At 38.4% G+C, this 26733-nt stretch overlaps 4 protein-coding genes across 5 annotated transcripts in view; 1 reads left to right on the top strand and 3 right to left on the bottom strand.

Annotated features, from left to right (window-relative positions):
- Positions 1-1690, bottom strand: part of akap6 (A kinase (PRKA) anchor protein 6) — a 106485-nt gene extending 104795 nt beyond the window's left edge. The window contains exon 1 of the mRNA XM_056768126.1: positions 1195-1690. The gene's annotated coding sequence lies outside the window, so the exon portion shown is untranslated. The remainder of the gene's footprint in view (positions 1-1194) is intronic.
- A 1003-nt stretch (positions 1691-2693) lies between these two features.
- Positions 2694-13429, top strand: zranb1b (zinc finger, RAN-binding domain containing 1b). 2 transcript variants are annotated; one of them, XM_056767335.1, is made up of 10 exons: positions 2694-3168; positions 4987-5937; positions 6654-6736; positions 7309-7462; positions 7732-7803; positions 8554-8752; positions 8962-9082; positions 10739-10868; positions 11657-11886; positions 12033-13429. In XM_056767335.1, the coding sequence occupies exons 2-10, from the start codon at positions 5097-5099 to the stop codon at positions 12249-12251; spliced, it is 2049 nt and encodes a 682-aa protein (XP_056623313.1). In that variant the 5' UTR covers positions 2694-3168; positions 4987-5096; the 3' UTR covers positions 12252-13429. The 2 variants fall into 2 exon arrangements, with proteins under 2 accessions (XP_056623313.1, XP_056623312.1); XM_056767334.1 differs by having other exon boundaries at positions 2702-3168; positions 6654-6841.
- A 585-nt stretch (positions 13430-14014) lies between these two features.
- On the bottom strand, positions 14015-18887 carry psmc1a (proteasome 26S subunit, ATPase 1a). Its single transcript, XM_056767336.1, has 11 exons — positions 18797-18887; positions 18129-18182; positions 17831-17927; positions 17609-17733; positions 17204-17389; positions 16962-17090; positions 16654-16750; positions 16378-16567; positions 15572-15723; positions 14387-14541; positions 14015-14265 (listed from the first exon to the last, which is right to left on the bottom strand). The coding sequence occupies exons 1-11, from the start codon at positions 18797-18799 to the stop codon at positions 14131-14133; spliced, it is 1323 nt and encodes a 440-aa protein (XP_056623314.1). The 5' UTR covers positions 18800-18887; the 3' UTR covers positions 14015-14130.
- Positions 18888-19824: 937 nt separating this feature from the next.
- LOC130437202 (proactivator polypeptide-like 1) lies at positions 19825-20783 on the bottom strand. The gene is made up of 4 exons (XM_056768421.1): positions 20632-20783; positions 20461-20510; positions 20282-20362; positions 19825-20186 (listed from the first exon to the last, which is right to left on the bottom strand). Exons 1-4 carry the CDS (start codon positions 20672-20674, stop codon positions 20022-20024), a joined length of 339 nt encoding a protein of 112 aa, XP_056624399.1. The 5' UTR covers positions 20675-20783; the 3' UTR covers positions 19825-20021.
- Between the last annotated feature and the right edge of the window lie 5950 nt (positions 20784-26733).

Below are 26733 nucleotides of genomic sequence, written 5' to 3'. Positions count from 1 at the left end.
ATAGTCTAAACCACAATGAAAATCTTGGATTCAAAAACAAATTTTTACCAAGAAACAGACCATTTTTTTTACATTTTAAAACAAAACATACATCAAATCATTCAAATTAAGCAGAAATAAGTACAATTCAGTACTCTTTTATGGTCACATTAGCTTCTACAAAAATATCAGATAACCTTGTCTGAATTGAAACTTGAGACAAAACATGTTCTTTTAAAAATAATGGACTATCAATGGATGAACTCCACAGGCTTGTAGAGTTCAAGTATAAAGGGAGATTCAGAAATGTGAATATTCTAAACGCAAACTTTTAATTTTCGTCCTGTTAATATGATTTCTAAACAAAACAACACAAGTGATGTATTCACAAGTGGTGTCAGACTTTTGTACCCCACTGTTAATTGTGCGTACTGTTATATGATAACTACCCGATACAGCATGCTCACTCTCTCTGCCCTTTATTTCTTCGTTCACCAGCCACCTCACCCGCCAATGAATTCTGATATCAAGCCTGCAGTGCATCACCAGCACCACACCTTGGGACACATGCTCGCTTCCTCCTCAGTATTTCTGAGCATCTGTCCTACGACATCATTCAAACTAAGCAGGGCAGCGTGTATGCTTGGGCCCAAGGTGATGATGAGGCAGTGTCTAAAGAACCATGACCAAGCAACGACACAGGCGTGTCTGTCCGCTGGACCACATACGCAGAGAACCGCTCATAAACCCGCAAATCCCACGTCCCCCATCCAGCAGCTCAGAGGACAAATGGGACAAGCCCCACAAACGTGCTTAATACAAACACAAACGCAGGGGTGTTGAAAGACAACAGCAGGCCACACTTCCGTGTGAGGTGGTTGAAGAACACACACACTGACACAGACACAATGCTGCCCTTGTAGACAGAAATAGCAATACTGCAAAATAAATCATCCCCTCCCCGGGCTTTATAAGGCTCATATGTAAACATTCAACCACCCTTATGGATACTATTTGTGTATGCAGCTGGTCCATCCCATGCAGGCCATTTCAACAAAGCAACGTGCCATACCAATCTCCCATAATGCCATAAATCCGCTCGAGTAAAACCTTCTGATAATACAAGAGCTATTTGAATTCTAACCTGGCTTTTCCAAAAAAAAGCATCCAGCAGCAGCAGCTCACAACAGCAAGAGACAAGAGCCGGGTACTTACCATAACACTACTCCATTTTCCTTACAGTGCGGTGTGTGAGGGAGGTGCCTGCTGTACTGCAGCTCTCGCTGGACGGATGCTGATGATGTAGCTCCTTTCAGAAGAGCAGCCCAGTTACCTTGGAAACTGTGAAGTGATGGAGTGGCCGTGTTGTGCTGTGATTGGCCAGAAAGGGGTGGTGCTTCCACTGTGGGGTCCCTGGGGGCGGGGCTACAAATAAGAGGAGAGGACACAGAAGTGTGGAAGCAGATACACCACATCTGAGAAAGTGGTGTCCGTGGAGTGCAGTGTAACTCTAAAGCAAAATATATACACGTTTAAGTCCACAATGTATGGTATGAGAAATAATATATGAGAAAGTATGTGAAGAATGTACCCGACACACCGTTTCAAGCAATCAGGTAACGTAATCCTGGTTATCTTGTTCATATTTTATCGTTTTTTAAGTCAATCTTATTTGCATATTTATGTTATAGACAAACAATGCTGGCTGTTACACGCACGCGCTGGCTTCGTCAAACCACTCGTCTTTCAATGGAAATGTCGCCAAATAAGTCCACTTAAAAGTTAATAATAACACTTAAGAATAATGCCGTCACTCATCAACTCCAGATGTTATCCGTTTACTTTAATAACGTTTGATATAAACACATCATGCAGAAGTTTGGTGACTTTACAAAGTTACTATTTAGTAAGTTGTGAACCGAGGTGGTTCATGATTGGTGTAATGTTGTTACAAAACTCACCGTAACATTGAACATGGCACCGGTTTTATCAAACAAGTGATTACTTGAGATTCTAAAGACTTTAATATACATTTTACGTATCATACGTACACCTTTCTACAGTACGGATATTATAAGATGGCTTTGACGTCTTAGTTCCTCCTGCAAAAAAAAAGAAAACTCTCCATCGGAAAAGATAACGACCACTGGATGGCGATGCTAGACAAATTATAATCGATTTTGTTATCAGCTGACCCCCTGGCTGCGACCTACAACCTCTAGGCTTTCGATTTTTCATGTTTTAATTTATTTATATATATAAATTCTATTATGTTTTATTTCGAAAAATCAGGCAATGTTATAATAATTTTGCTTCATAAAACGAATTTATTTGAACTTGTAAATCACAATAATGTTCAATTAATATCGTCCGATGAATGAATTACAAAAAAGCTTCTCAGTTAAAGCCCTGCATACTACTCCTCGCCCTTCATTTTCGGGTTGACACAAAAAGCTACATGCAGTCTAAAGGGCACGAGCTTGATCGGTTGTCAAATCTTTCATTAAAATGCACTTATGTCACTGCAGATGATGCTGCGGTAGATCTTTCTGTAACAATGACATCATCCCCTCGGCCGTAGCAGCGGATCCAAACACACGAAACACACGCCATTTTGGCTCCGTTCCCGCGCGATAGACGATATAGCCGCGCGGCTATTCGCAGAGCCAAGATGGCGGACCCGCGGCCCACAGTTTCCTGATTGTTGGTGCTTATGAAGGAAGTACTCCGCGGAGCCCTTTAACGAAAGAAAGGCGCCCCCATTGGTTTCCGCGATGTTTACGGACTGAGAGCCAATCGCATGTGGCCGCTGATCCAGGTGATATCCCTCCTACCAGTATCTCCGGAGTAGGTTTATTTTGGTTTACCCCCAGCTCCCGTAGCGCCGCCATTAGAGCTAGCCAATTCGGTAACAGAAATGGGAATTCCGGTGTCTAAAACCCTCTGAAATACCGCGTTGATGCGAAGATCGCGGTGGCGCTGAGGGTTTTAGAGGAAGGGAGGCGAAATAACATGGGTGTTCCGCCGCAGAATTGCTCTGCTGTCGCGGTAAATTGTCGGTGCTGAGCTGGATTTGGACCCGATAGGATTGGGTTTCGCCAGGACAGACCTTCGGAAGAGATCCGCTTGCAGAAGGGCAAACTCGGGAACGGTAGTGTTTGCAAACTGAAGTGTGGAGTACAACGGCAGGTAAGGGCCTTGATATTTATATGTGTAGGGAAAATCACTAACACGGGATATGCAACAGGGCAGTTTAATGCACCCTTGATTTTGTTTTAGTTTCCCAATGTTGTGCGTCAAATAGGTCAACATTCAATAGATGCGCGCGCTCAGATGATTCTTTGTTATTTTCCGTCATTTTCACATTTGTTTTTATTCAAGATCTGATATTGCAGGGAAAATGTCATTATGTGTGCGTTGAAGTGGCCTTATGTTTATTTACAGTAGAGACACAAACACTCGAGCGCTTTTATGGTGTTGTTTTAGTTCGGGTAAAATCGACACCTTGGTGTGGAATTCCGAAAGGAGCCGAGAGTGTTTACAGCGTATCAGCGATGAGTTTTGGGAAATTTGTGTTTATTGCATTTGAACTTGATACATTGTAGCCGCGGATATGATCCTCACATTCCGCTCGAGGATTCAAAGGAAAACTTCCGCCCGTTATGGAAAAAAAAAACATTTCACTGTTACATAGAAGTTCCCTGACAGTGTAAAGGGCTTTTTTTAACTTAATCCTCGATTTGTGGCAGCAATTGTCTAAAAGCTCAGTGTATTTTGAAGTACAGCCTGTGTACTGGATTCCACCCACCTGACCGGCGCTGTCAAAAGGTACTCTGAAAACCCATTACTATGGGGAAACCATGACACTTAAACAAATGCAATGGTACCAAATGATTACCACATACAAATGCCACGCTATTTACATGGCTCTTCCTATATAGTGGAAATAAATTGCATGTGCACTGTTAATTTTTCTAGTGGAAATGTAGGCCAGCATTTTGTTTACGAATGTTAATAACCAAGATCTCGTTCATAACCAATGTGGGTCAAAGGATGTGACCGTTTACCCCAGTGATCTGGATTCATCGCCGCCTGTTTAGATTGTTATCAGGAATAATCCAGAGTCAGGAACCATTTTCCGGTCCAAAAGCCTTTTAGAATTGATGTATTGTCCCTTTTTATTAGACCAGCAAATGCAAAGATTAAGGCCATTCACATTGAGGCAAACATGTGTGAATGAAAAAAAACAGAATGGAGAGATTTACACCTACTGTTACTTTATAGCACGCAGAGAAATGCAGAGAATGTACATATTCACATGGACATGCTCGTACCAGCTGAAGATCAAAGCATTTTCACACATCATCACTTGCTTCATATCTACTGCTTAAACTATTACAGTAATAAAAATTTAGTTGGTTCTCTAATTTCCGTGTTTATGTGTTTGGAAATAGTTTGTAATAGTTACGAACCTTACAAAATGTATTTTGGTGGTTTTGTGGTACATCAATAGTGTCTGAAAGTAGTTTATATGACAAGGACTAAATGATCATTACCATATTGCATGGTACTACAGAGAATACATGAAAAAAAACTTTAATATTTTTGTGGTCCTAATAAAGATTTGGTTCATTTTTAAACAAACAAAAGTATGAGGTAAATTAGAGGGAATATTTCCACACGGTTTCGAATGGAAACATATTTTATTATACATTGGACACGTAAGCATCTATGTACAAAAGGTTGCTTTACTTCCATTAAAGCACACAAGATTTCAAATCATGCTGAAAGAAAACAGATCATCCGTTCAGCTTGTGTATTTCATGCCATGATTTGAAGCAAAACTTTGAAGACATTTTTCAAAATATGAATTTCTCAGTTCAGCACTCCGATTGTAATTGTGCAAAAGAAACTGTGGAATTGAATTATTTTGAATGGAAGGATACTGAATAGATGAAAAATGAAAATAAGTAAAAACTTAACGTCACGTGTCTGTCGTTCTTGCAGGAGAAACTGGAGGCGCTGCGTTCCTGCGCAGGTGATAACCGGTGAAGAACGGAGAACAGGTGGGTGGGAGGGAGGGGGGAGATCAGCTGCGGTGACCGGCGTGCGCGAGGATGACAGATTTTGGCGTGAAGTGGAGCTGTGAGTACTGCACCTACGAGAACTGGGCGTCCGCCATCAAATGCACCATGTGTCGTGCCCAAAGACACAACGCACCCATCATCACAGAAGAACCCTTCAAGAGCAGCTCCAGCCTGGACCCGCAGCTGTGCACCACCCAGGGCGGCTCCACCCTGCTCATCTGCCCAGACTCCAGCGCTCGACCTCGCGTACGGATCGCTGACGAGCTGCCTGAGACCAGCAGCAAATGGTCCTGCCACATGTGCACCTACCTGAACTGGCCCCGGGCCATCCGCTGCACGCAATGCCTCTGTCACAGGCAGCAGGGGTCGCAGCAGCGGCCCCTCAGCCCATCAGAGGCCCCCCAGACCTCGTGCTCCAGACCTTCCCCTGTGATCTCTGACCCATGCGAGGAGTACAACGATCGCAACCGGTTGAACATGCACCCTCAGCGTTGGGAGTGCTCAGCCTGTACCTACGACAACTGGCCAAAGAGTCTCCGGTGTGTGGTTTGCGACCACCCTAAGCCCAACAGTACGCCTGAGACGCCCCTGCACGACTCGGAGGCGGAGAGCGCTACATCCCAGTCCTTCGTAAACGAGCAGGAGCGAGAGAATGTAAGGACAACAGGGGGTGGGGGGATGAGCGGGGGAATGCGGGGCAGGCAGAGAAAACTCTCTCCTCCTTCATGTAAAGGGCAGGCGGAGGTGAAGATCGAGCTGGCATGTGGAGCGATGGGCAGCGATAATGAGCAGGAGGCAGACTTTAAAAAGCTTAAACAGATCAGGAACCGGATGCGCAGAAGCGATTGGCTGTTTCTAAACGCGTGCGCTGGTGAGAAACAAATCACATTATTTGAGCAGACATGGTGGTTCACTGCAAAATCAAAAACCTTTATATGACTCTTTCCTCCGTGGAACTCAAAAGATATTTTGTGAAATGTCTCTGTGGTTTTGTGACAATTCAGTGGAAGTCAGTGGGGCCCATTGATGTTTGGATACCAACATTCTTCAAAATATCTTCTGTTGTGTTCTGCAGAAGAATTAAAGTCTCACAGGTTTAAAATGAGGGTGTGTAAATAATGAAAAAAGTTAGGATAATAAGTTTGAAAACCTGGTCATTTGTCTTTTTTTCAACTGTATATTTGCTGTTTTTTCTAAATATAATTTATGCAAATTTTAATACAATATGTATTGTCTAACGACTTGCACCGCACAAAATCTTTGGTGACATGACGTTTTCTGAGATTCTTTTTATATTGTTTGATATCAAATCTTGTTTTTATCTCTATCAGTCAAAAAGGATTTGCATGTGTTTTTGTTTGATGCCACATGCAAAGCGACAAATTTGCTCTCGTGGGCTCACCCCCAGTATCAGTTTTCTATTAGCTTTCTACTCTCTTGCATCCGTCTTTTGAGAATTCATGTTATATTTGTATATTCATACACGAAATCTGAAATGCATACTGCAGTATCAACAAAAGCGTGTTGTTTGTTGATGTGTGTTTGTATTCATCGGTCCACTGAAATGTTTTCCGCCTCCATTATTAGGTGTGGTGGAGGGGGATCTGTCCGCCGTGGAGGCGTATAAGTCATCAGGTGGTGACATTGCACGTCAGCTGACCACAGACGAGGTGCGGATTCTGAACCGCCCATCTGCATTTGACACTGGTTTCACGCTGGTGCACCTCGCCATCCGCTTCCAAAGACAGGACATGCTGGCAGTACTGCTCACCGAGGTCAGAGTTTTTCATGTCAGACGTGAACCGGTCTCACAACAGGAGCTTAGCAAAAATGGAAATTCTGTCATCATTTACTCGCCCTCATGTCATTTCATACCTGTATAAATTACTTTGTTCTGATGAACACTCTGAAAGATATTCGGAAGAATGTTAGAAACTTGCAGTTCAGGAACATAATTGACTGCCATAGCAGGAAAAATGAAATGGTAGTTTAAGGTGCCCCAGAACTGTTTGTTTACTCAAATTCTTAAAAGAATCTCATTTTGTGTTCAACAGAAGAAAAAATATACAATGTTTCTAACAATAAAGTTCAATGTAGATGAAAGATTAAAGTGATGACAATACACTAGACATAAAGAATCACAATATTATCATGTATCAGACATTTATTCATTTGATGCATCAAGATTGCTAGAGATCCCCAGTCTTGTGTTTAATGTGAATTTGTTTTCTTCACTCTTTAGGTATCTCAGCAGACAGCTAAGTGTATACCGGCGCTGGTGTGTCCCGAATTAACAGAACAGATTCGCAGGGAGGTGGCCGCAGCTCTTCACAGACGTAAAGGAGAATTTCCCTGTAACTTCTTCACTGACCTCGTGACCTTCACACTACCAGCAGGTTATCTTTTACTCTTGTTTAAAAAAAGTATCTGCTGCCACAGGTTCATAAGTGTAACGTGGGTCATGCGAAGAATAGAGTTGCATTGCATTGACTTAACATGTAAATCACTCGCGCTTAACGCTTCATCCACATTCAGTGGGAACACAACATTAGAGTTATCTCTGATGTTCATTGCATACATTCCTGTTTCAAAGGAGCACGTGAAAATGACCATTATTTGTCCTCAACAAAAGGTTTGTAAATGGGTTGTCTTCTTTCCTCTTAAGATATTGAAGACCTTTCCCCAAACGTTCAAGAAAAATTGTTTGATGAGGTCCTGGATCGAGATGTGCAAAAAGGTAACCACAACACACAGGAAACAGTGTGTTTCTGCAAGTTGCATTTACGTTTATGCATTTGGCAGACTGTTTTATCCAACGTGACGTACTGTTTTTCCTTCAGTCTTTGTTAATTTATCAGTATGTGTGCTTTTAAACTCATGGAAGCAGGATCACAAACTTTTAAAGTTCCAGTGTGTATATTTTATTTGAACTGTGTTTTCAGAGGTGTAAAAAGACCTTATATAATGAAGCATTATGCTTCTATTACCTTAGAATGAGCTATTTCTATCTTCATACACAGTGTGGCCCCTTGCATGGAATTTGCCATGTTGTTTCTATGGTAGCTCACAAGACAAACAGTTCGCAGAGTGCGTTTCGTAAATATGTTTTCTCCTTCGGCAAAGAAGTCTAAACATGACGACATCTTACCATAGTGTGTCGAAAGGAAGAGGGAGGGGTGGAGTGAACCTTTGGTTGCAATTCGCTCTCCTCACCACTATATGCCGCTAAAATCCCCACATTGCTCCTTTAACATACTAGTTACCAAAAATATGGGAAATGTTTCGAAAAAATGTTTACAAAGTCTGTATTTTATTATTTTTGAATGCCAAATTACTTTACTATTTGCATTCGCTGATGTTTTACGTTCTGTGCATGATCAGATCAGAACAGACCCTCAGTCTATTTTTCACCAGTTGATCACATAACTTAAACACATCACTTAAAGTTCAAAGAGTAGCTTTGACAAACTGTTGTTGTCCTCCACAGAGCTGGAAGAGGAGTCTCCCATCATAAACTGGTCTTTGGAGCTGGGCACACGTCTGGATAGCCGCCTGTACGCTCTGTGGAACAGAACCGCAGGAGATTGTCTTCTGGACTCTGTTTTACAGGCCACGTGGGGAATTTATGACAAAGACTCGGTCCTGAGAAAAAGCCTCAACGATAGTTTACACGACTGCTCTCACTGGTAAGAAAGAAAATGAAGAGTCAACAATTTCCTGGTGTTAAAGTCTTTTTAATCTGTCAGTGGTTCAAGTGATCCAGCAGCCTAGAGTAGATGACTAATCCTAAAACATCTTAACAAAACTTAAATTGTTTTATGACTCATTTAAATGTGAGTAATGATATCTATGGATCGTATCAAAGATATAACTGGCGTGTTTGTCTTTTCTATAGGTTCTACACACGCTGGAAAGAGTGGGAATCCTGGTATTCCCAGAGCTTCGGTTTACATTTCTCCCTAAGAGAGGAACAGTGGCAGGAGGACTGGGCTTTCATACTGTCTTTAGCAAGTCAGGTATACAACCAGTTCGAAAGCATGCAGTTCTGATCTACTGCCGGCATCGCTACACAGCACCCATAGATGACATTATTTTTGTTTTCTAGCAGTGTTGTGGTTACTATAGTCATACATAGATCCTCATATGCATACATGCATAGCCTCACATCATTAGTTACTATAGACAAATTATCCTCCATATTGGAACTGTCAAAACCAGTCTGTGAACAATGGAAGGCTAGTTGACGGCAGAGCCATTGAAGGAGAGAGTTGCGTCAACTTCATTGACTGCAATGGAACGAAGTGGAGCCTCATAAAGGCTCTCAATAGATCCCGGAAGTTACTAGTAACGCATGGATCTGCAACTAAACAGACCAACTGAGGTAAACTTCTAACCCATTTAAAGACTAAAGCCATTTAATGAATAAAAAATGAAAGAAATAAAGCATTTAAAGAGGAAAAAAAATCCTGGAACTATCTAAAAAGCTCCATGAATAACATGACGAACCAGCGTTTTGTATTTCCTTTAGCAGAACTCTCTCAATGGCTCTGATTGACGGTTCCTTGGCAACTGCCGTTATTTGCATGTATGAATATCACGTTATTACAAACTAATATGATACGACATTGTTAACACAATGCTCTTACCATTGAGCTACTGGAAAGTAATATGCACAAAACCCAACTTTTATTCTGGATGCGATTAATCGTTTGACAGCCCTTATCCAGAGGCTGCACAAAGTTGTGGCTGCATAAAAAAGAAAGATCGATATCTATTGTGAGTGATGATTATGTGAAATGTTGACTGTTTCAAGAGGGCGGACAAATTATAACGGAAAATGGCATTTAATGATTTTGCATTTAATAGGACATTTGTGTCCTCAACATCGTGATAACCATTTTATAGCGTTTTTAATACTATTAATACAGTCACAGATGCACTCATACTGAAAGTCCCTCTCTCTTACACACACACATCCCACCCAAATACTTCCGTATTTTGTCGCATTTCAGAGGTAAATTGAATTTTGAATGAGGAAAAATAGTGGGCATGGCTTTTGTCTTTTCTAGCGATTTGATTGGATATACAAAAGCAGCCGTTGCATTTTGAAATGGAACTATCAGCAGACAGACCGTAGAAGGGGAGGAGTTAACGGATGCTCCGCCCAAGCCGTCTTACATACTTCATCTAAGATGGATAGTCATTACAGGAAGGAAGTGCATTTTCCAATTTGAACTGAAGATTATGAAGTCACAAGAATTTTCAAAAGAGAATGACCCACATTGATAAACTATTTACAATAAACTCTGCAATATTTCATGAAAAATAGGGTTCTTCATTTTTTTATTTTGCTGGGACATTCCCACATGAAACGAAGTCTTACAGTTTACTTAAGTATAGCTAAAGTAAACTGTAGTAAATTTCAATGTAATGAAGTATATTATAATCATTTATTTACTGTTGCGTACTAGAGTTTTTCCAGTCGTCCCTCGATTCCTCACGTGTGTAAATAAAGCCCTAGTGCATATTTTCATAATTTAAACTAGATTGCAAATTGTAATTTACATGGACCTAACAATAAAATGTTGTGGTCCTGGAATGTAATAATGCTAAAATGTAGCAGTTTGGTCACATTAACATTTGTATGTTTTCTTTATCTCTTCTGGCTGCAGCCTGGTGCGAGTTTGGAGCAGACGCACGTGTTTGTGTTGGCACACATCCTGCGCAGACCCATCATAGTGTACGGTGTGAAATATTACAAGAGCTTCAGAGGAGAGACTCTGGGATACACTCGATTCCAGGGTGAGCTGCTCTTGTCTGCATATATCACAGTTTATTTAGCAAAAACAGCTTGTTTGGTTGTCATGACATTTAGAATGACATTCGTTATTAGAATGACTTAATGTGGGTGTGCACCCTTACAAAGTGTCCCATGGTAACCCCAGCTCCCACTAAAAACCCTGCATCACAGTTACATCCCACAAAAATACTGTAGTATACTTTGGTATTTACTATAGTAAACTGTTTTTAAAGTGCTGGTTACTAAAGTGTTTTTGACTCTTACTACAGTATACAGTTGATCAATTTCCCGTTGTTAATACTACAGAATACATTAAAAGAGTGAATGAATCATTACAGTATTCCACAATTTACCACAGTTTAAACTTTTAGAGTATAGTACAGTATTAAGTTCACATTACATAATAGTGTGGTATACATTATCAAAGTGTAGTAATAACTACAATTAAATATAGTTAACTATAGTAAAAACTCCCTTTTTTCTGATTTGGGATGATAAAAAATGATTAAGAAGATTTCAGAAACGTTCTATAATTTTGTTTCTTTTCTCGATTACAGACTATATTTATCATGGTAACTATAGTAACTGTTTGTCTCCGTGGTTACCAAAGTACATTTTTGTTCGAGATGTGACTGTTTTACTTTTCTTTTTGGAGTTATTAGCGATCATCAGAATGAAGAAATATCTATTTTCTAACGCTGTATTTTCAAGATTGTTATATCTGTCACAGATCTCATTTTTATTGTAATAACGGACATGAGAGTTTAAACATTATCCGCCTTGAATCTAGGTGTATACCTGCCTCTGCTGTGGGAGCAAAGCTTCTGCTGGAAGAGCCCCATCGCCCTCGGTTACACACGCGGCCATTTTTCTGCCCTGGTTGCCATGGAGAACGATGGCTACGATAATCGAGGCGCAGGCGCCAACCTGAACACGGATGATGATGTCACGGTCACTTTCCTGCCGTTGGTCGACAGCGAGCGAAAGCTGTTGCACATCCACTTTCTGTCAGCACAAGAGGTGAGAGACATTTAGATATTTCTCTCGATTTTCTTTCGCATTCTGGGATGTCTGTGTTGCGTGTCATTTATTTTTAGATTACAATACGAGACACTATTTTTGATTGGTCGATATCTCTCTAATTGGCTTTTGTTCGTGTCCGTCAGATGGGAACGGAGGAACAACAGGAGCGGATGTTGAGGCAGTGGATGGACTGTTGCGTGACGGAGGGCGGGGTTTTGGTCGCCATGCAGAAGAGCTCTAGGAGGCGGAACCACCCGCTCGTCACTCAGATGGTGGAGAAGTGGCTGGACGGTTATCGCCAACTCGCCGCCTGTCCAACTCTTTCTGACGGGGAGGAAGAGGAGGAGGATGAAGATGAGTGAAGAACAGGTCACATGGAAGTTCACTTGACACTACAACACGCCCCTCTTGTTTTCCCTCACATGTAGAAACACACAACAACACACACGTCCAGCCCCAGCTGAAAAACAAACAAACCCGAGGTTTCCTTTTGATTTTTGTCCTTAAAAACAGCAAATTATTTGGGTTTGTCGAAAATAAAGGAATGCAATCATGATTGTATTTGTCTTTGCAAAGTACGTTCTTTGCTTTTTGTTTGCGTTTTGTTTTTAATTTTTTGTCGCAATGCTTGTAGTGACGTAAGAGAAAGGATGATGCGCTTTTGAGAGAAAGATATTTAATAGGTAAATTGCAGCAATTTAAGCACCCTTTTTAAAACTGGTTCTGTTTGTTATGGAGCCGACGCAAAGGTCTACTTATGTTTGTGTTGCGTTACTCTAGATTGAGATAACTAAAACATAATTCACTACACGTTTGAAAACATGCATTCACATAACTAATCTCACTCAAAGTAGGGCTGTTATGTTTTCTGTTTAAATAAAGCTTGGTTCTTTGTTTTCACCTGGACGTGGAGGAGAAATCCTGGACGTTTGAATTTCTAACAACTTTTCTCTATTTATCTGAGTAATATTTTGTGAGCCATAGAAATGAATGATTTTTCACACATACTCGCTTCTTATCCCATTTCTGAAGTGTGTTTTGAACACACTGTGTGTCGAACTTTAACACAGATGAGATTTCACACCCTCAAGTCATTTCAACTCTTTTTTTTTCAACGTGGTCCGTTTCACTCTTTCAGTTCTGTATTTTTGTGTCCTATGTCATTTGTGAATGTCTCTGCCCAGAGTTTCTCAGTGTATGCTTCTGAACTTCTGTACACAACAGTCATCAAAGACTTGATTTAGACCAAAGTGAATATTGAGAGATCTGTGGATTGTTTTCTTTTGCAGTGCTAATATAACCGGTCATGTTTGTTTTCCCATGATTCGTTACATCTCATCACCTCTTGTATTTGTGTCCAAATCCAACATATTACGCACTCGCATCTTTGTTTTATTTTCCTTTTTAAATTATGTAATAGTAGCCGCTACACTATGGCATATTTGATATATAAGGTGGAGACCAAACTTGGTGATATTTGAAGACCTAAGTGTTTTGAATGTCCAACTATGAAACTATTATAAAACTTCAAATACGAAAAGTGTGATTTCCTAAATGATAAACCACATCATTGAGCTGAAGGCTGTGTTGAAGTGCTCTTTACCAGAATGAACTTTAGATTGATTTTAAGAACCAAGATATTACTTAACACTGAAAATGAAAATATGTAAATAGTCAAAATGTTTGAGTAATGTTTACAGATGTAATCAAATGTCAAACCATCCAAAAAACGTCTGGCTCACTCGACAAATCAAAAGATGAAAAATGTTTAAAAAATGAAATTGTTAATGACAATTAAGCAATTCCCCTATCCCTCAGAGAAGATCTAAAGTAAACAATAATATATATTTGTAATTTTCATTATAAATTCCTCACTTATAATATCCTCACATATAAAATTACATTATAAGTAAATAAGTATAAGTAAATTTAAAACACCTGCATTCTTTGGTGGGACATGTGCTTCTCCTTTGAATGATGTCACTACGAACAAAAACTCAATTGACCTAAAACAGATCCCTCGATAAAATAAAATGTTTATTATTTTGGGGGAATGCAATGTGATCTGGACATGTTTTCGTTAGATCTATTCAGATCAGCAGAATAAATGTGAGTTCAGCCAAGACGCATTTAAGAAATGTTTAATTGCCATCAAGCACAAATGAACAGTGTGTCACATTAGGAGAAAGTGTTAATATAAACGAAACAAATGGTGAAGAGAGGAACTTGACTAGTGACAGGTTAAAGGTAGAGGCCTTCTGGAGTCCCCTCCTGCTTCTTGTAGAGAACATTCTCTTTGGACTTCTTAAAGTCTTCATTTGTAACTTTCATGCGTCGTTCCCTCAGAGCCATCAGACCTGCCTCGGTACAAATAGCCTGAAAGAAAACATTAGCCAGATGAGTAACACATTTAACAAGTCCTGCATTCATAGTTTCGGTCTATGTAATTTGACTTCTTGAGGTGCGTCATCTATTACAGCTATAAAAAGCACACAACCTTAATGTCAGCTCCAGACAGGTCCTCTTTCGCTAGGATGAGGTCATCCAAGGTCACGTCATCCGCCACCGTCATCCTGCTGGTGTGGATCTGGAAGATTCTGCGCTTGGTCTTTTCGTCTGGCAGTGGGAACTCTATCTTACGATCAATTCTGCCTGTAAAGATTAATACAACATACTTTACTCATCTCATGTGTTCTATGCTTTCAAATCAATGCACTTTAACCTTTAATAAATGTAATCATTATAATAAATTGACAATCTGCATTGTACACTGTGCAGCACATTATCAGAAAAAAGTAGTTTCATTTTGAAAGGCATACCAGAAATAAACACAGAGTCTCATTCATGAAACATCGGTAAATATAAGAGTGATTGCCCATAAAACAGACCTTTCCAAAATCTCTCCAGATTCACAAATGCTTCGTAAACGTCAGATTTGATGGTTAAATGTGTGTAAATAATGAATTCCAATTATTCATGAATAGGGCGCGCATGCATGTGATTCATGATTAGCATAATCCCCGCCTATGAATTACAGCGACGCAAATTGTGTATCTAGGAATGCTGGGGAATCTTCTAGACTCCATTCCAAGTTTTGACACGTTATATTGCATAAATGCATAAGAGACTCATAGGCTATATGTCTTTAAATAAATTAGCCAAAGCGTTTCAGCAAGCTAAAATAATACCTGATGCTTTTCTGAACACAATCAGTTGGTGCTTGAGAATGCTTTAGAGGAACTGAGTTTTTCTGGAGATGAATTTTTTATATCCACGGCAGTAACATGTTACCAGTATCTTATTCTGAAGGATATTACGGAATATTAAAATGCAGTAACCAGCAATATTAACTTCTCCATTGTTTTTTGTATAAATGTTATGGTTGGTAAATGTATTTTTTGTCCCGTCTCTCCTCTACTGTGATTGGCTGTGTAAAAAGGGACAGTGACATTCTCTCCGTTTTACCCAAAGTTAGAGTGTATTAAGACGAAAAGATGGGACAAAAGAGCTCATGAAATATCATAAAAAGGGCATCAAAACACATTGTCATCTGTTTGTCTAAAAGAATAAATGTTTGAATGTTTTGTTCACCATTTACAAGTGGTAGGCAGCAGGTGTAAATTTATTTCGTACCAAGGTATGTGTTTCATGAATGAGCTCCTTTGTATGCATTTTTATTTACCTGGTCTAATGAGAGCTGGATCGAGGGTCTCTATCCTGTTAGTTGCCATGATGACTTTGACGTCTCCACGAGAGTCGAAACCATCCAACTGGTTCAGCAGCTCCAACATGGTTCTCTGGATCTCCCGCTCCCCACCTGAATTAGATTCGTACCTGCAGAGCAACAAGTCTCATCACACAGAATCTTATAATCAGTGCCGATCTTAGACGTCTGGTGGCCCCATGCAAACCTTTTGTGAAAGCTTCTGGCAAAACTAAATAAGACTTTGAAATAGTACAAAACCACATGCCTTCTAGTTCTTTTGCTTCATGTTGTTGCCGTTTTGATATCTTCATTTTGAAACCAACCAATGGCCATATGTTAAGATAATTCATCACATTTTGCGCATGTCATCACCTGTGCGCACTGCATGATGTCAGAGTATGTAACAGTAATTACATTAAAAAGAACATTTCCAAAAGATTCCTGTAAAGTTTGTAACAGTACACTCTAAACGCAGAAAGTTGAATCTACGTCCTGTTTACATTATAGAGTTTTTGATTCGGAACTCAAGGGGGCCCCCTGGTGGTGCAGGGGCCCTGCTTAACTTGCATATAGGAAGGATCAGCTCTGCTTAGAATTCATTAACACCTGTACTCATCGATGTTTATAAAACAACCACACAAGTCACATTTTCATCCTGAATAAAATAACAGATGCACACGCCAGTGCATGCATACTCATTTAATTCAATAATAATGCAGCAAGCTGCTATGTTCCTCTAAGGTAAAATGACAAACCACAAACTTTAAAAAGTTTAAATCTACCTCTTTGTCCCAATAGCATCGATCTCATCAATGAAGACAATGGAGGGTGCGTGTTCCTCAGCAACTCTGAAGAGTTCTCGCACCAGTTTGGGACCATCGCCAAGATACTTCTGAATAAGCTCGGAGCCCACGACCCTCAGGAAGGTGGCGGAGGTCTGGTTAGCCACCGCCTTTGCCAGAAGGGTCTTACCTGCACACCAGTGACATGTTACATTAGCATGGAACGTGCGCTAAAACAATTGGTGTGGATGTGATTTTGAGAGCCCTAAAACAGACCTGTCCCAGGTGCGCCATAGAGAATCACCCCTTTTGGGGGCTTTATTCCCATTTCTTCATAATACTCTGGATGTGTCAGTGGAAGCTCCACAGACTCCTGTAAAAGAAAGTCATGTCAAAACAGTTTAAGAAAAATAATTAAACAACGCCCCACAGATTTTATGTGCACAGCTCTAAATAGTTTTAGTGGTAACTTTCCACAAAATCCAGACTCATCCTGCATCACTCAGTGTTAAATATTTAATCCTATATGATACACAAAATAACTAAATAAAACAGATTATCTATGACTGCTTGGTGGGGGGTACCTTGATCTCTTGAATCTGGTTGTCCAGTCCTCCGATGTCTGCATACGTCTCCTGTGGGGCTTTTTCTACTTTCATCACTGTCACTAGCGGATCTGTGTCATCCATCAGCACCCCAATCACTGCATGAACCTGAAATCAACATCTTTCACTATTTTTACTCATATTTGCATGACTCCTATTATAATTTTAATCACCTCATCTAATCATAACTTTGTCTATAGAATAATGCCATCCCAACTGACCTTGTGGTTTAGCAACACTGAACAGCCAGGCTCCAGAAGATCCTTGTCCACAAATGAGAGAATACTGACATAATGTTCAGAACCCACTGAGGTCGACACAATGGCATGATTGTCATCAATAATCTCCTCCAGAGTTCCCACAGACATGGGCGTCCCTCTCAGGTCATCTACTTTAGATCTCTCTTCCTGTATAACAAAACATACTGCTCTCAGTTTCAAGAACCACTCATCTACTTAAATAATTTAACACATGTATTATAACATTATAAATTAAAATATATATCGAAAAAATCCTGCAAAATAAGAGAGATCCTGGATATCTTTTAATGTATTTTGAATAAATAGCTATGTGGTGCAAATTTTTGCTTTTCTGATTAGAAAAGCTATTTGTTTAGTTCCCTCCACCTCTTGTTTCTCCTCCAAAGGTTTCATCTGCTCCTGATTCCTGATGAACTCCTCCTCCATCAACAGATAGTCTTTAATTCTCTCCTGTTTCAGAAGCTTCAGTCGGCATTGTGTGTGTGGCGTAACTGACAAAAGATATATGATGTTTCATTGGACATTTTAGGAATTAATACATGTGACAGCTACAAAAATCTAGTAAATGTTTAAAGACATTCATATTACCCAGCGGGAGTTTGCTAGCAGCATCTGGCCCCTTTACCTTCTTCTTCCTTTTCCCAACTCTGGTGGGAATAGGGGGTTCATATTTCTTCTTCTTGTCCTAAAAGACAAAATATTATACAAACAATAAGCAAATATAAATGCTTTATTTGCAGTCAGATATTTCAATAGAGTTGATCTAAACTAGAAACATTTTATAATAGCAGAAGCCCATGATATACTGTGATGACCTAGATGAACTCTTTTCATGATTTGTGTACGAACTACTGAACAGCAGTGTATGTAATTTTCTGATACTCACCTTGTCATCTTTCTTTCCCCCACCGGGCCCCTGACCTCCACTCTGACTTTGACCCTGTGAAACAGATTTAATGAAACAGATTTAATATGCTGTCTGTCATCCACTGTACACTGACCCTTTCCCCGATTCACAAGACATTCATAAGAAATTATCACGTGAGCTATTGATAAATCGAGCTGATAATGTGTTTTGCATTATCCACCAAAAAATATTATATTTTGCCATTACCCCGTTTTAGTACAGTATAGTAAAACGATAGTAACCACAAATCTACAGTTGACTCACCACAAAAGTGATTGTTTAATCATGTTATTTGTAGTGAACCTACGGCAGTAAAAATGGTTTAGCCGCCACAAAAGGTAAAGGCGTAAAGACTTTAATATAGGTTATTTTTGCTTTGAGATTACCTGAAGTTTTAGCTGGCAGTCACATTTTGGCCAATAAATCGTGTGAAATATATATAAACGTAATGAATACTATTTATGTCGTTATTGACCAACCATTACAAGCTAACAGTTTAAGCTAATCTTCCGACAATGCAATTAAACAGTCTATAGAATATACTATATAATTAACATTCAGCTAATGCATTTCCAAAAGAAAAATACATGTATATCAGAGATTAAAAACGATTAAAAATAGGAAAACAGTAAAATATGCTGCCTCACCATTGTCGTTTGATGCCTTTCTTTGTCTTCACTTTACTTGTGCTTTAAACTGTCACCACAGCGCTGCAGCGCCACCTGCTGGAGAGGAGGACACGCGGATGCTTGGAGAAATATGAGACATCCAACCAATGAAAAGACATGTGGGCGGAGTGACACAAGTAGCCCCTCCTTAGGTAGCCACGCCTCCACCTGCACTCTGCAGACAGGGCTTCTTGAGACAACCACATACATCTTTGACCGCATCACATCAGTATTAGTGCGCCACACGGTCTCTCAGGAACTACATTGCTTGGCGGAGTAATAATAGTTTTATCAACAGCATTATAATTCTGTTGCTGTGTGTTTACTCTATAAAACATTGCCATGTATATGGAATACCTAGTGTAGAGAGTAAGGCTATGCGGTTTAGAGAGCTTCCAAACGGACTTGATGCATTCTTGAGGATAATTTAGTGAAGCTAACGCCAAACGAAACTGAACACCTGTCCTGTATCGCTTCAAGGGCATCGCTTCCCGTTTTTCGGAGGTCCGTTAAAAACGTTTTAGGCACATCGTCACACATTAGGTAAAAAGTGCAAATCTGCATGACAGATGCACATTTCTCACACAAAAAAAAACATTTATTTATATTGTCGTTTTAACAAATGGGAACAGATAAACTATATCTGAATGAAAATGAAAATGAACCTACGTAATGGTATTTCAATGAAGCATATTCAATTCAATACCAATGAAACCCGACAGATGGCGCTCGCGGTCTCTGAGAATTCAGATTGTCGCAGGTTTATTTGGCACTTTCTTTTCTTGGTCATCGTATCCATTCAAGCTCTTGTTTTGTGATCGTTTAAGAGCAAACATTATGGACCACCATTTTGTGACTTTTTCTCATTCAAATGAAAAATAACACCTTTTAACCTACAATACCTCACTGACGGATGGGTCTGATAAATCTGTTCGCCATAGACGGCAATAATGGCTCTTGACCACAAATTTAGGTTCATTGATTTAGACTTGAAAGAAAACAGACAATTGATTGTTGAAGAATACATTTTATTTTGCTTTCTTTTTGATACAGAAAAGAAAATTCTTTGTGCGTGAATTTGACCTATGAGTAAAAATATGCATAATTATTTGTTTAAGCTTTCAAAATAACACTTCTGCATTTATTAACATACAATGAAAGACAGAAAATATGACTTTTGAACTGGGGAAAGAAGCTGTGGTACCTAGCAGAGTCTCAAGTCAGCACATACAGTAGGTGGGTCAGCCTTGGAAATCTCTCTGGCCAAAATGTCCACATATTTATCAACTATAAAGTTGCAGAGTGATGAAAATGGAGGAGGAAAGGGAACTGCACCGCAGACCGCATGCAAAAGTGCCTTTATTTCTGCCTGTAGGATGGGAAAATATATGTGTAGAGAATAACACATCTTTTAAACATTTACAAGCAAAGTGACAGTGACATGTTTGGTGATTTGATGCCTACCTGAGAAGACTGGGGAGTGATTTCTTTTTTCACTGTCTCCACAATCCATTTACAGACATCGCAAACACTAAAGTCCTCCTTCTGACAACACACATTAAATTCAGATGACACAACATTTTAAGTGTTTGAATGCTTTTCATTTATATCATTATTTAGTTATCATTATTATTGAGCCTTACAGGCGTTACATCCCATGTCACATTCTGCAGTCCCACGTCGTGTGATCCGACTGTGAAAATTAAATAAAGTAAAAAAATGTCATCTTGAAGGCATTCATCATATCACTTGGTAATCAGTGACATAAAATGCCAAATAATTATTTATTTGAGATCTGAACAGTTTTTTCTTACCTGTGTACATGATCAAAGTGACAAAAAAGATGTTTCGGAGCATCTTGAATGTTGAAATGTTATCGACAAGAAGGAACTAGCAGAATCTTGTCATTTGTCTTTTGCATATTTCTGTGAGAACCTTCTTATAGAGCTGTGAATTAACCACAATAAATACTCACTTCCTAAAACCACTGACAAGGGGAACTTTGTTGGTTGTTTACGTGTCATAAAAGGGATTTGCTATTTTACAAATTTACCGTTATAAATGTTAAACTGTCTAAATAAATCCATAATACATTTCAAACATAACTAAAGACAATAAATTATGTTCTAGGGCATTAACAATATTTCATTGTTAGACGAGGACTGTCTGATAACAGAAGTGTGCAGCTACATTATGAAGAATCTACAGAATCTTATTGTATTCGATGGAAGAAAAAGAAAGTCTTATTAGAGTAGGCCACAGTTCCTCTTTCTTAACCTCTAATTCAAAACCTCTAATAAAGAAACTAAAGTGTTATTTCTGCATTTATGAGAACCTTGTCTCCACCCTAATGTTAACTCTTCTGTCTCTTTGTATAAATTGTATTTATAGGATACTTGAATAGTTGTAGGACTCAAATGTCATGTAGGGTCAACACATCAATCAATTTCAAATCTAGATCCTTAAATTTAGGAATTGGATAATTGATATAAAATAAAAATTTCATTTCCTTTTATCAATTCCTGTGTGGAACTTTTCTGACTGAAATGTGCAATGTGTTAATTTGTGATATGTTGATAGCTCTGTAAAAGCCCTTTAGAAAGTTAAAGCGGGCGTAACACACAGGGTTTCTGTCAATCTCATATTAATCTTGAGTACCTATAGATTAGTATTGCATACTTTGTATCTTCGAAGAGTATTTAGTTTGGTCACATTTATAAAAGATAGATACGATAGCGTGCGGGGGGGGAGGGGTAGGCTGAACTAAAGCAAGTGCGCCCCATTGGCAACAAAACACAGACATCAGTTTGACTCACCGCATGCGCTTCATGTCCGTCATCTTTTAGCGCTGGGACGGCTTTATATATCAGTTTCAAACGATCTCCAAGTCCCGCGTTATATCAACCCTTTATATAACATTCATCACCCAAATGCAGTGAACAAACATGCAAACACCTGACCTTCACGAAGGTATTCTCTCTCTCTCCTGCACACAAGTGGGCGTTCCGTGTGCTTTTCCGGGAGAATTGACAAATAAGGGACTAAGATTTTTTTTCGAATCAGTTTTAAATGTTAGGAAAAACTTTCCAAAACCTGTACGATCGCTGGGGGAGTCCAGCATAACTGCTCATTTTCTCTCATTTGTGTATTTTTGGCGCGGTGAACACTGCTGTTGTGATTCACAATGTTCTAAATCCATTTTTAAACTAACCAGGTCAGATCAATGTGAATATCATTTACACATTATCAGTTTAGAAGTGTTATCAGTGTCTTTTTAATGCTTCCCTTCTGAAAGTGACTTGTTCCCTATTTAGTTAAGCAACTGCTCAGAACACCAAAGCAACTTTGAGCATTTGTCATTGAGTTCATTGAGCAAATTTTGAAGTAAAAGCATAACAAATGTCTTCAGGTTAGCTGTATTATCTATTGCTGAGAATCAAGCATGGCAGAATGTTTCTGTTTAGTTTCTTTCTTACTTATCAGTAGATGTGATGAATAATGCAAAGGTTATATTTAAAATGCACATAAAATTAACATACTGTATAATATATCTTACACTGAAAATTTATTTTACTGTGTGACAGTATTTATTAAAAAATACATAGTTGCTTTGATGCATAAATATGGTGCAACTATTGCCCTTAAAGAGAAATAATCTTATGATGAACAAAGTAGAAAATACAGAAGATGTTTTTTTATTGTTAGCTCAAAAATTCTGTTTTATTAGCGTTTTCTCAATAAAATAGATGTAAATATAAAGGCTATATAATGTAAAGATTATGTCATTTTTACTTTTACTTTCTTTTTTTGTTGAACATCTGAACGTCTGCAATCGTGTTTTGCTGCCATCTAATGCATATTTTAGAGATAAGCATCCATAAGAATTATTTTCAATTAATAATGTTACTATAACAGAATAAACCATCAAGAACAACAAGCTTTGTTTTTTGAAAAATAACATTTAGATTTACATTTTGCTGATGATCAATTGCATGAGGTGTCTTAGTTGATAATCGGTCACACTTATTTTTGTAAATGAGAGAGAAATGTTACACGTTGCATGAATAATTTTGAAAAATATTTAGGCCTACAATCCCTTTATTTCAAGGCCTTCTGTACAGTATACTGAGATAAAGAGATGTTTACATACATAAGGTAATGCATTCCATTCCGCATGCTCTCTAGTTTCATCTTCCGACTGAAAGTTAATAAAAAAAATCTTGATATCAGCTGATACTTCCCACCTTAGTAAATACTGTTTTTACCTTCATTATCCTTTGGTATTCAGTGTCATAACATGCAATGGAAATTATATTCAATATAAAGTCACGCTAGTTCACATCTGCACTAATTTAAGCTGAGAACATGATATTCGGTGTTATGTTTGCCGTTAAAATGGTTGTTTACTTGTCAAAACTTTTTTTCTTGCTTTTATGAATCTTACACAAAGATCAAGTTCAGGAAAGAACCAGCAGCATATTTGTTGCACGTACGATTCCCGTACCGCATTTCTTCAACTTGTTCAAATAAATTTTGTCAAAGGTCACAAAAATGTCACATTAAAAATATTTTATTTTAGAATTCCTTTTGTTACCTTGCTTGTGCTACTCGTCACATCTCTTTTAGAAATTGTTTTGCCCTTATCATCGAGTGATATAGGTCTTGTCACGGGGAGAGCAACGACACGGACACAAAGGTTACAATAAATGGCCCCGTAAGGTACTTTTATTGGAAAGCTCTTTCAGGAGACAGGGGAATACACCAGGTAGATGCCGGTCGAAGGTGCAGCTGGTCCTTGGGGAAAAATGGTAGTCTCGTGCACGAGTATGACGAGGTAGCGTCCGGGTCAGCGTTATAGCCGGCAGTGTGTTTCTGGTGGTTCAGTCCGTCCTCCAGCCTTCCGATTCTATGAGGAAAATAACACGAGTCGTAAATACGTTGCTCAGTAAGAGTGTGGAGATAAAGCTCCCCTTTCATCAGAATCCCAACAGCTTTTATAGCTGTTGGGATTGTGCATTTAACCACCGGCAGGTGTGTCTCATTGATTTCCCCCGTCTCCATGGCGACGCTGATTGCGCAACGGGTGACTCGTCACAGCCTGGATTTAGACTTTCAAAATACAAAAAATACTTAATACATACTTAATACATTTTAAAGGTTATTTGTTTTACGTAATCAATATAGTTTGAAATAACACATTTTTGTTTCTTATTCAAGCACAGTTTCAATGTGTCGTAGCGACATAAATAGGCAACTCTTTGACATAAGTACATTTATGATGGGACAACATGAATCATTTTCATTGACTTACTGAAACTACACAGCGGATTGAGTTCCCAGCATGCTTTGCGATTATGTTAAAATGGTTCAATTGCAGACGGGCTCTGGGCTCAACTGTTTTTCCTATCCTGGGTAGCCCGGATGTTACCATGTGAATTTCTAACTTGAATTTTTCGATGTGAATTTGAGCAGTCGAATTAGACATATGTTTTCTTTGAAAAGTATTAACTTGAAATTTGAGATCTGAATAAGAGCAATCAAATTTGATCAATCTGAATGTATTTTATCTGAAATTCTGTACGTTGATTTTTTTTGTACCTGAATTTGTGAGCATTAAATTCAGCTTTTTAAATTGGAAATCAAGAATTTTCATATTTAAATTTCATAGAGGTAAATTCGAAACAAATAAATTCAGATACATGGTTTCCAAAGTAAAATAATTAAAAATCAAGTATTCATAGTCTGTTAAATTTCAAAACATTATGTCTCTTATTTGCTTCCATATGCAAATTTCTATGAGGCATTCATGATGCAGTTGTTTCATAGATTTTCCTGAAAACACTAATAAATCACATGATAGTGTATGATTCAGTTTGATGATAATGTTAAACCCAAAGGCCATTTTTAGCCATTCATTTATCTGTGGATTCTTTCAGTCACAAGATGGCTGTCACAACCTGAAATCTAGAAATTGTCAGCTAGAGACCTCTATTGGATAGCTGAGGTCACTATCAAAACTATCTCTATAAGAATGTGTTCACGAGCATCTACCAAACACAGACAACCAGATACTAAAAGTTTCTTCCTTGTGTCAGTAACATTTTAACAACCAAGATGCTCTGAAATATCAGTTCAAATCAGCGCAGATGTGATCTAAATTATTACATTTTTTCTTCCAAGCCCATATTCTTGTGTTTCAATTGTCTAGGGTCAGTCGTTCTGTAACAAATGATAATAAGGGAGAGAAGCAGATCCAAATGCACTATTTTTAAACATAAAACAAAACAAAGAACAAAACCTTTTACCTACCTTTTAAAGGTAGTCACACCGTTTGGCAGCATTTAAGGAAATTCTCTTGTTGGAAATTATTCAAAAGTAGGAAGTCATCACCCTTAGACTTAAAACAGGGTAAAACATGAATCTTTGACTTGGGTGTGTTATATGTGATGGTCAGTAAAGTGTCATTTACATTTTTATGTCATTATGATGTCTGTTTGTTGCTTATACTGTACTGGCCTTTACTTTTTAATGTTTGTTGTTTTTGTTGGCTTTCCAATGTTTTGTTAAAATGTCCTAAAAACATTTGTTTCTAAATTGTGGTGTTATAGTATGATTTGTGCATCAAAAGGCTGGTGTATTATGTTGACTGCCTGGTGTTCTGAGCCGCTCCTGGTGAAGAAGTCCTGTGCAACTTTTTAGTCCCACTCCGCCCCTGCCGCAGTATACAGTTAAAATATATAACTAAATAAAATCTGAACCACGATTAGAAAAGATTGGAGGAAGAAAACACACAAATCTGATCGTTAATGCATATATTTTTTATTATTCTTTTTAATGCATGCAAAGCTTCATTTGTAATATGGTTTGCCATAATGTTAAAATACAGTGACAAGATTTCAGCACATTAGGGGATTGTAGTTATGGCATGTTAAAATTACAATATCTTAATACTTTGAACTACAGAGTATAAAGTTATATTTTTACTAGACAACTAGGAAAGAAGACTAGAAAGACAAGAACATTGATAGAATTGTAACTGATACAAAAATATTTTACAGTAAAATTATATGTTTTGTCTTTAATGTAAATACAGTAAAATTTATTTACAGTGAATGTTTTGAACTCCTTAAATTAAAACTAAAACATTTTATCTAAGATTGACATAACAGAAGGGGAGAGCAGTGTTCTGTGTTACCTATTAGCAGACACTAATACTCTTACAGACATTTTTTGGGTCAGCCGTCTGAATAATGGCAGCAATCTTGTCTGCATATTTACTGACAAAGGTTTTGCAGCTGTCTTTAAACGGAGGATCACAGACGGAATGCAAAATGTTCTTAATTTTCTCCTATAAGGTAAAATGATACGTGACTAACTTAGCTCCCTTCACTATTATATGCTAATGTTATTCTCTTATATACACACTACATTTATGTCAATTCAGACTGTTGATAAATATTCTCACATTGGCAGTTTTGTCTCGTTCAGTCGGTTTCGATCCTTCTTGAGGAACAACTTTGAAGCTAATCCTGCTTGAAAATGTGAAAAGTGATTCGCGCAAATCTAATTTTGTTTTTGCTCGGTTAAGGAAACAGCAATATTATGGTATAATGAGATCTGCTTCAGGAATTCATTAACAGTTTTCCAATTTTCAATCTGAACAGGCATGAAAAATGCACACTGCAAGAGAGTTACCTTTGGAGTTTCTCGCATCAGGACAAAATAAAGATATTTCCTTTATTTGCTGTTTTTATTGCCATAAAAACTGCTTATACAGAGAACTAATATAGAATAATAAACCATAAATAAATAATCAGACTTTCATGGAAAACGTATTGTGTTGACAAACACGAACACATGTTGTGCCGATGTAACTCTTGTAACCAAACAACATTAAGAAGTTTGTGGGTATGTTC

Source organism: Triplophysa dalaica, chromosome 15 (genome assembly GCF_015846415.1).
Source record: "Triplophysa dalaica isolate WHDGS20190420 chromosome 15, ASM1584641v1, whole genome shotgun sequence".
Taxonomy (NCBI): Eukaryota; Metazoa; Chordata; class Actinopteri; order Cypriniformes; family Nemacheilidae; genus Triplophysa; species Triplophysa dalaica.
Note: the sequence above shows the minus strand (reverse complement) of the source record. Positions and strands in the feature narration are given on the sequence as shown.

Coding starts and splice junctions, on each gene's coding strand:
- LOC130437202 (XM_056768421.1), bottom strand. CDS start 20,674: ATGCTCCGAAACATCTTTTTTGTCACTTTGATCATGTACACAG. Junction 20,363..20,460: donor TGACATGGGATGTAACGCCT/GTAAGGCTCAAT, acceptor GTGTGTTGTCAG/AAGGAGGACTTTAGTGTTTG. Junction 20,187..20,281: donor TCACTCCCCAGTCTTCTCAG/GTAGGCATCAAA, acceptor CCCATCCTACAG/GCAGAAATAAAGGCACTTTT.
- zranb1b (XM_056767334.1), top strand. CDS start 5,097: ATGACAGATTTTGGCGTGAAGTGGAGCTGTGAGTACTGCACCTACGAG. Junction 5,938..6,653: donor GTTTCTAAACGCGTGCGCTG/GTGAGAAACAAA, acceptor CTCCATTATTAG/GTGTGGTGGAGGGGGATCTG. Junction 11,887..12,032: donor ACTTTCTGTCAGCACAAGAG/GTGAGAGACATT, acceptor CGTGTCCGTCAG/ATGGGAACGGAGGAACAACA.
- psmc1a (XM_056767336.1), bottom strand. Junction 17,928..18,128: donor GGGGAAAGAAAGATGACAAG/GTGAGTATCAGA, acceptor TTTGTCTTTTAG/GACAAGAAGAAGAAATATGA. Junction 17,091..17,203: donor CAGTGTTGCTAAACCACAAG/GTCAGTTGGGAT, acceptor TGTTGATTTCAG/GTTCATGCAGTGATTGGGGT.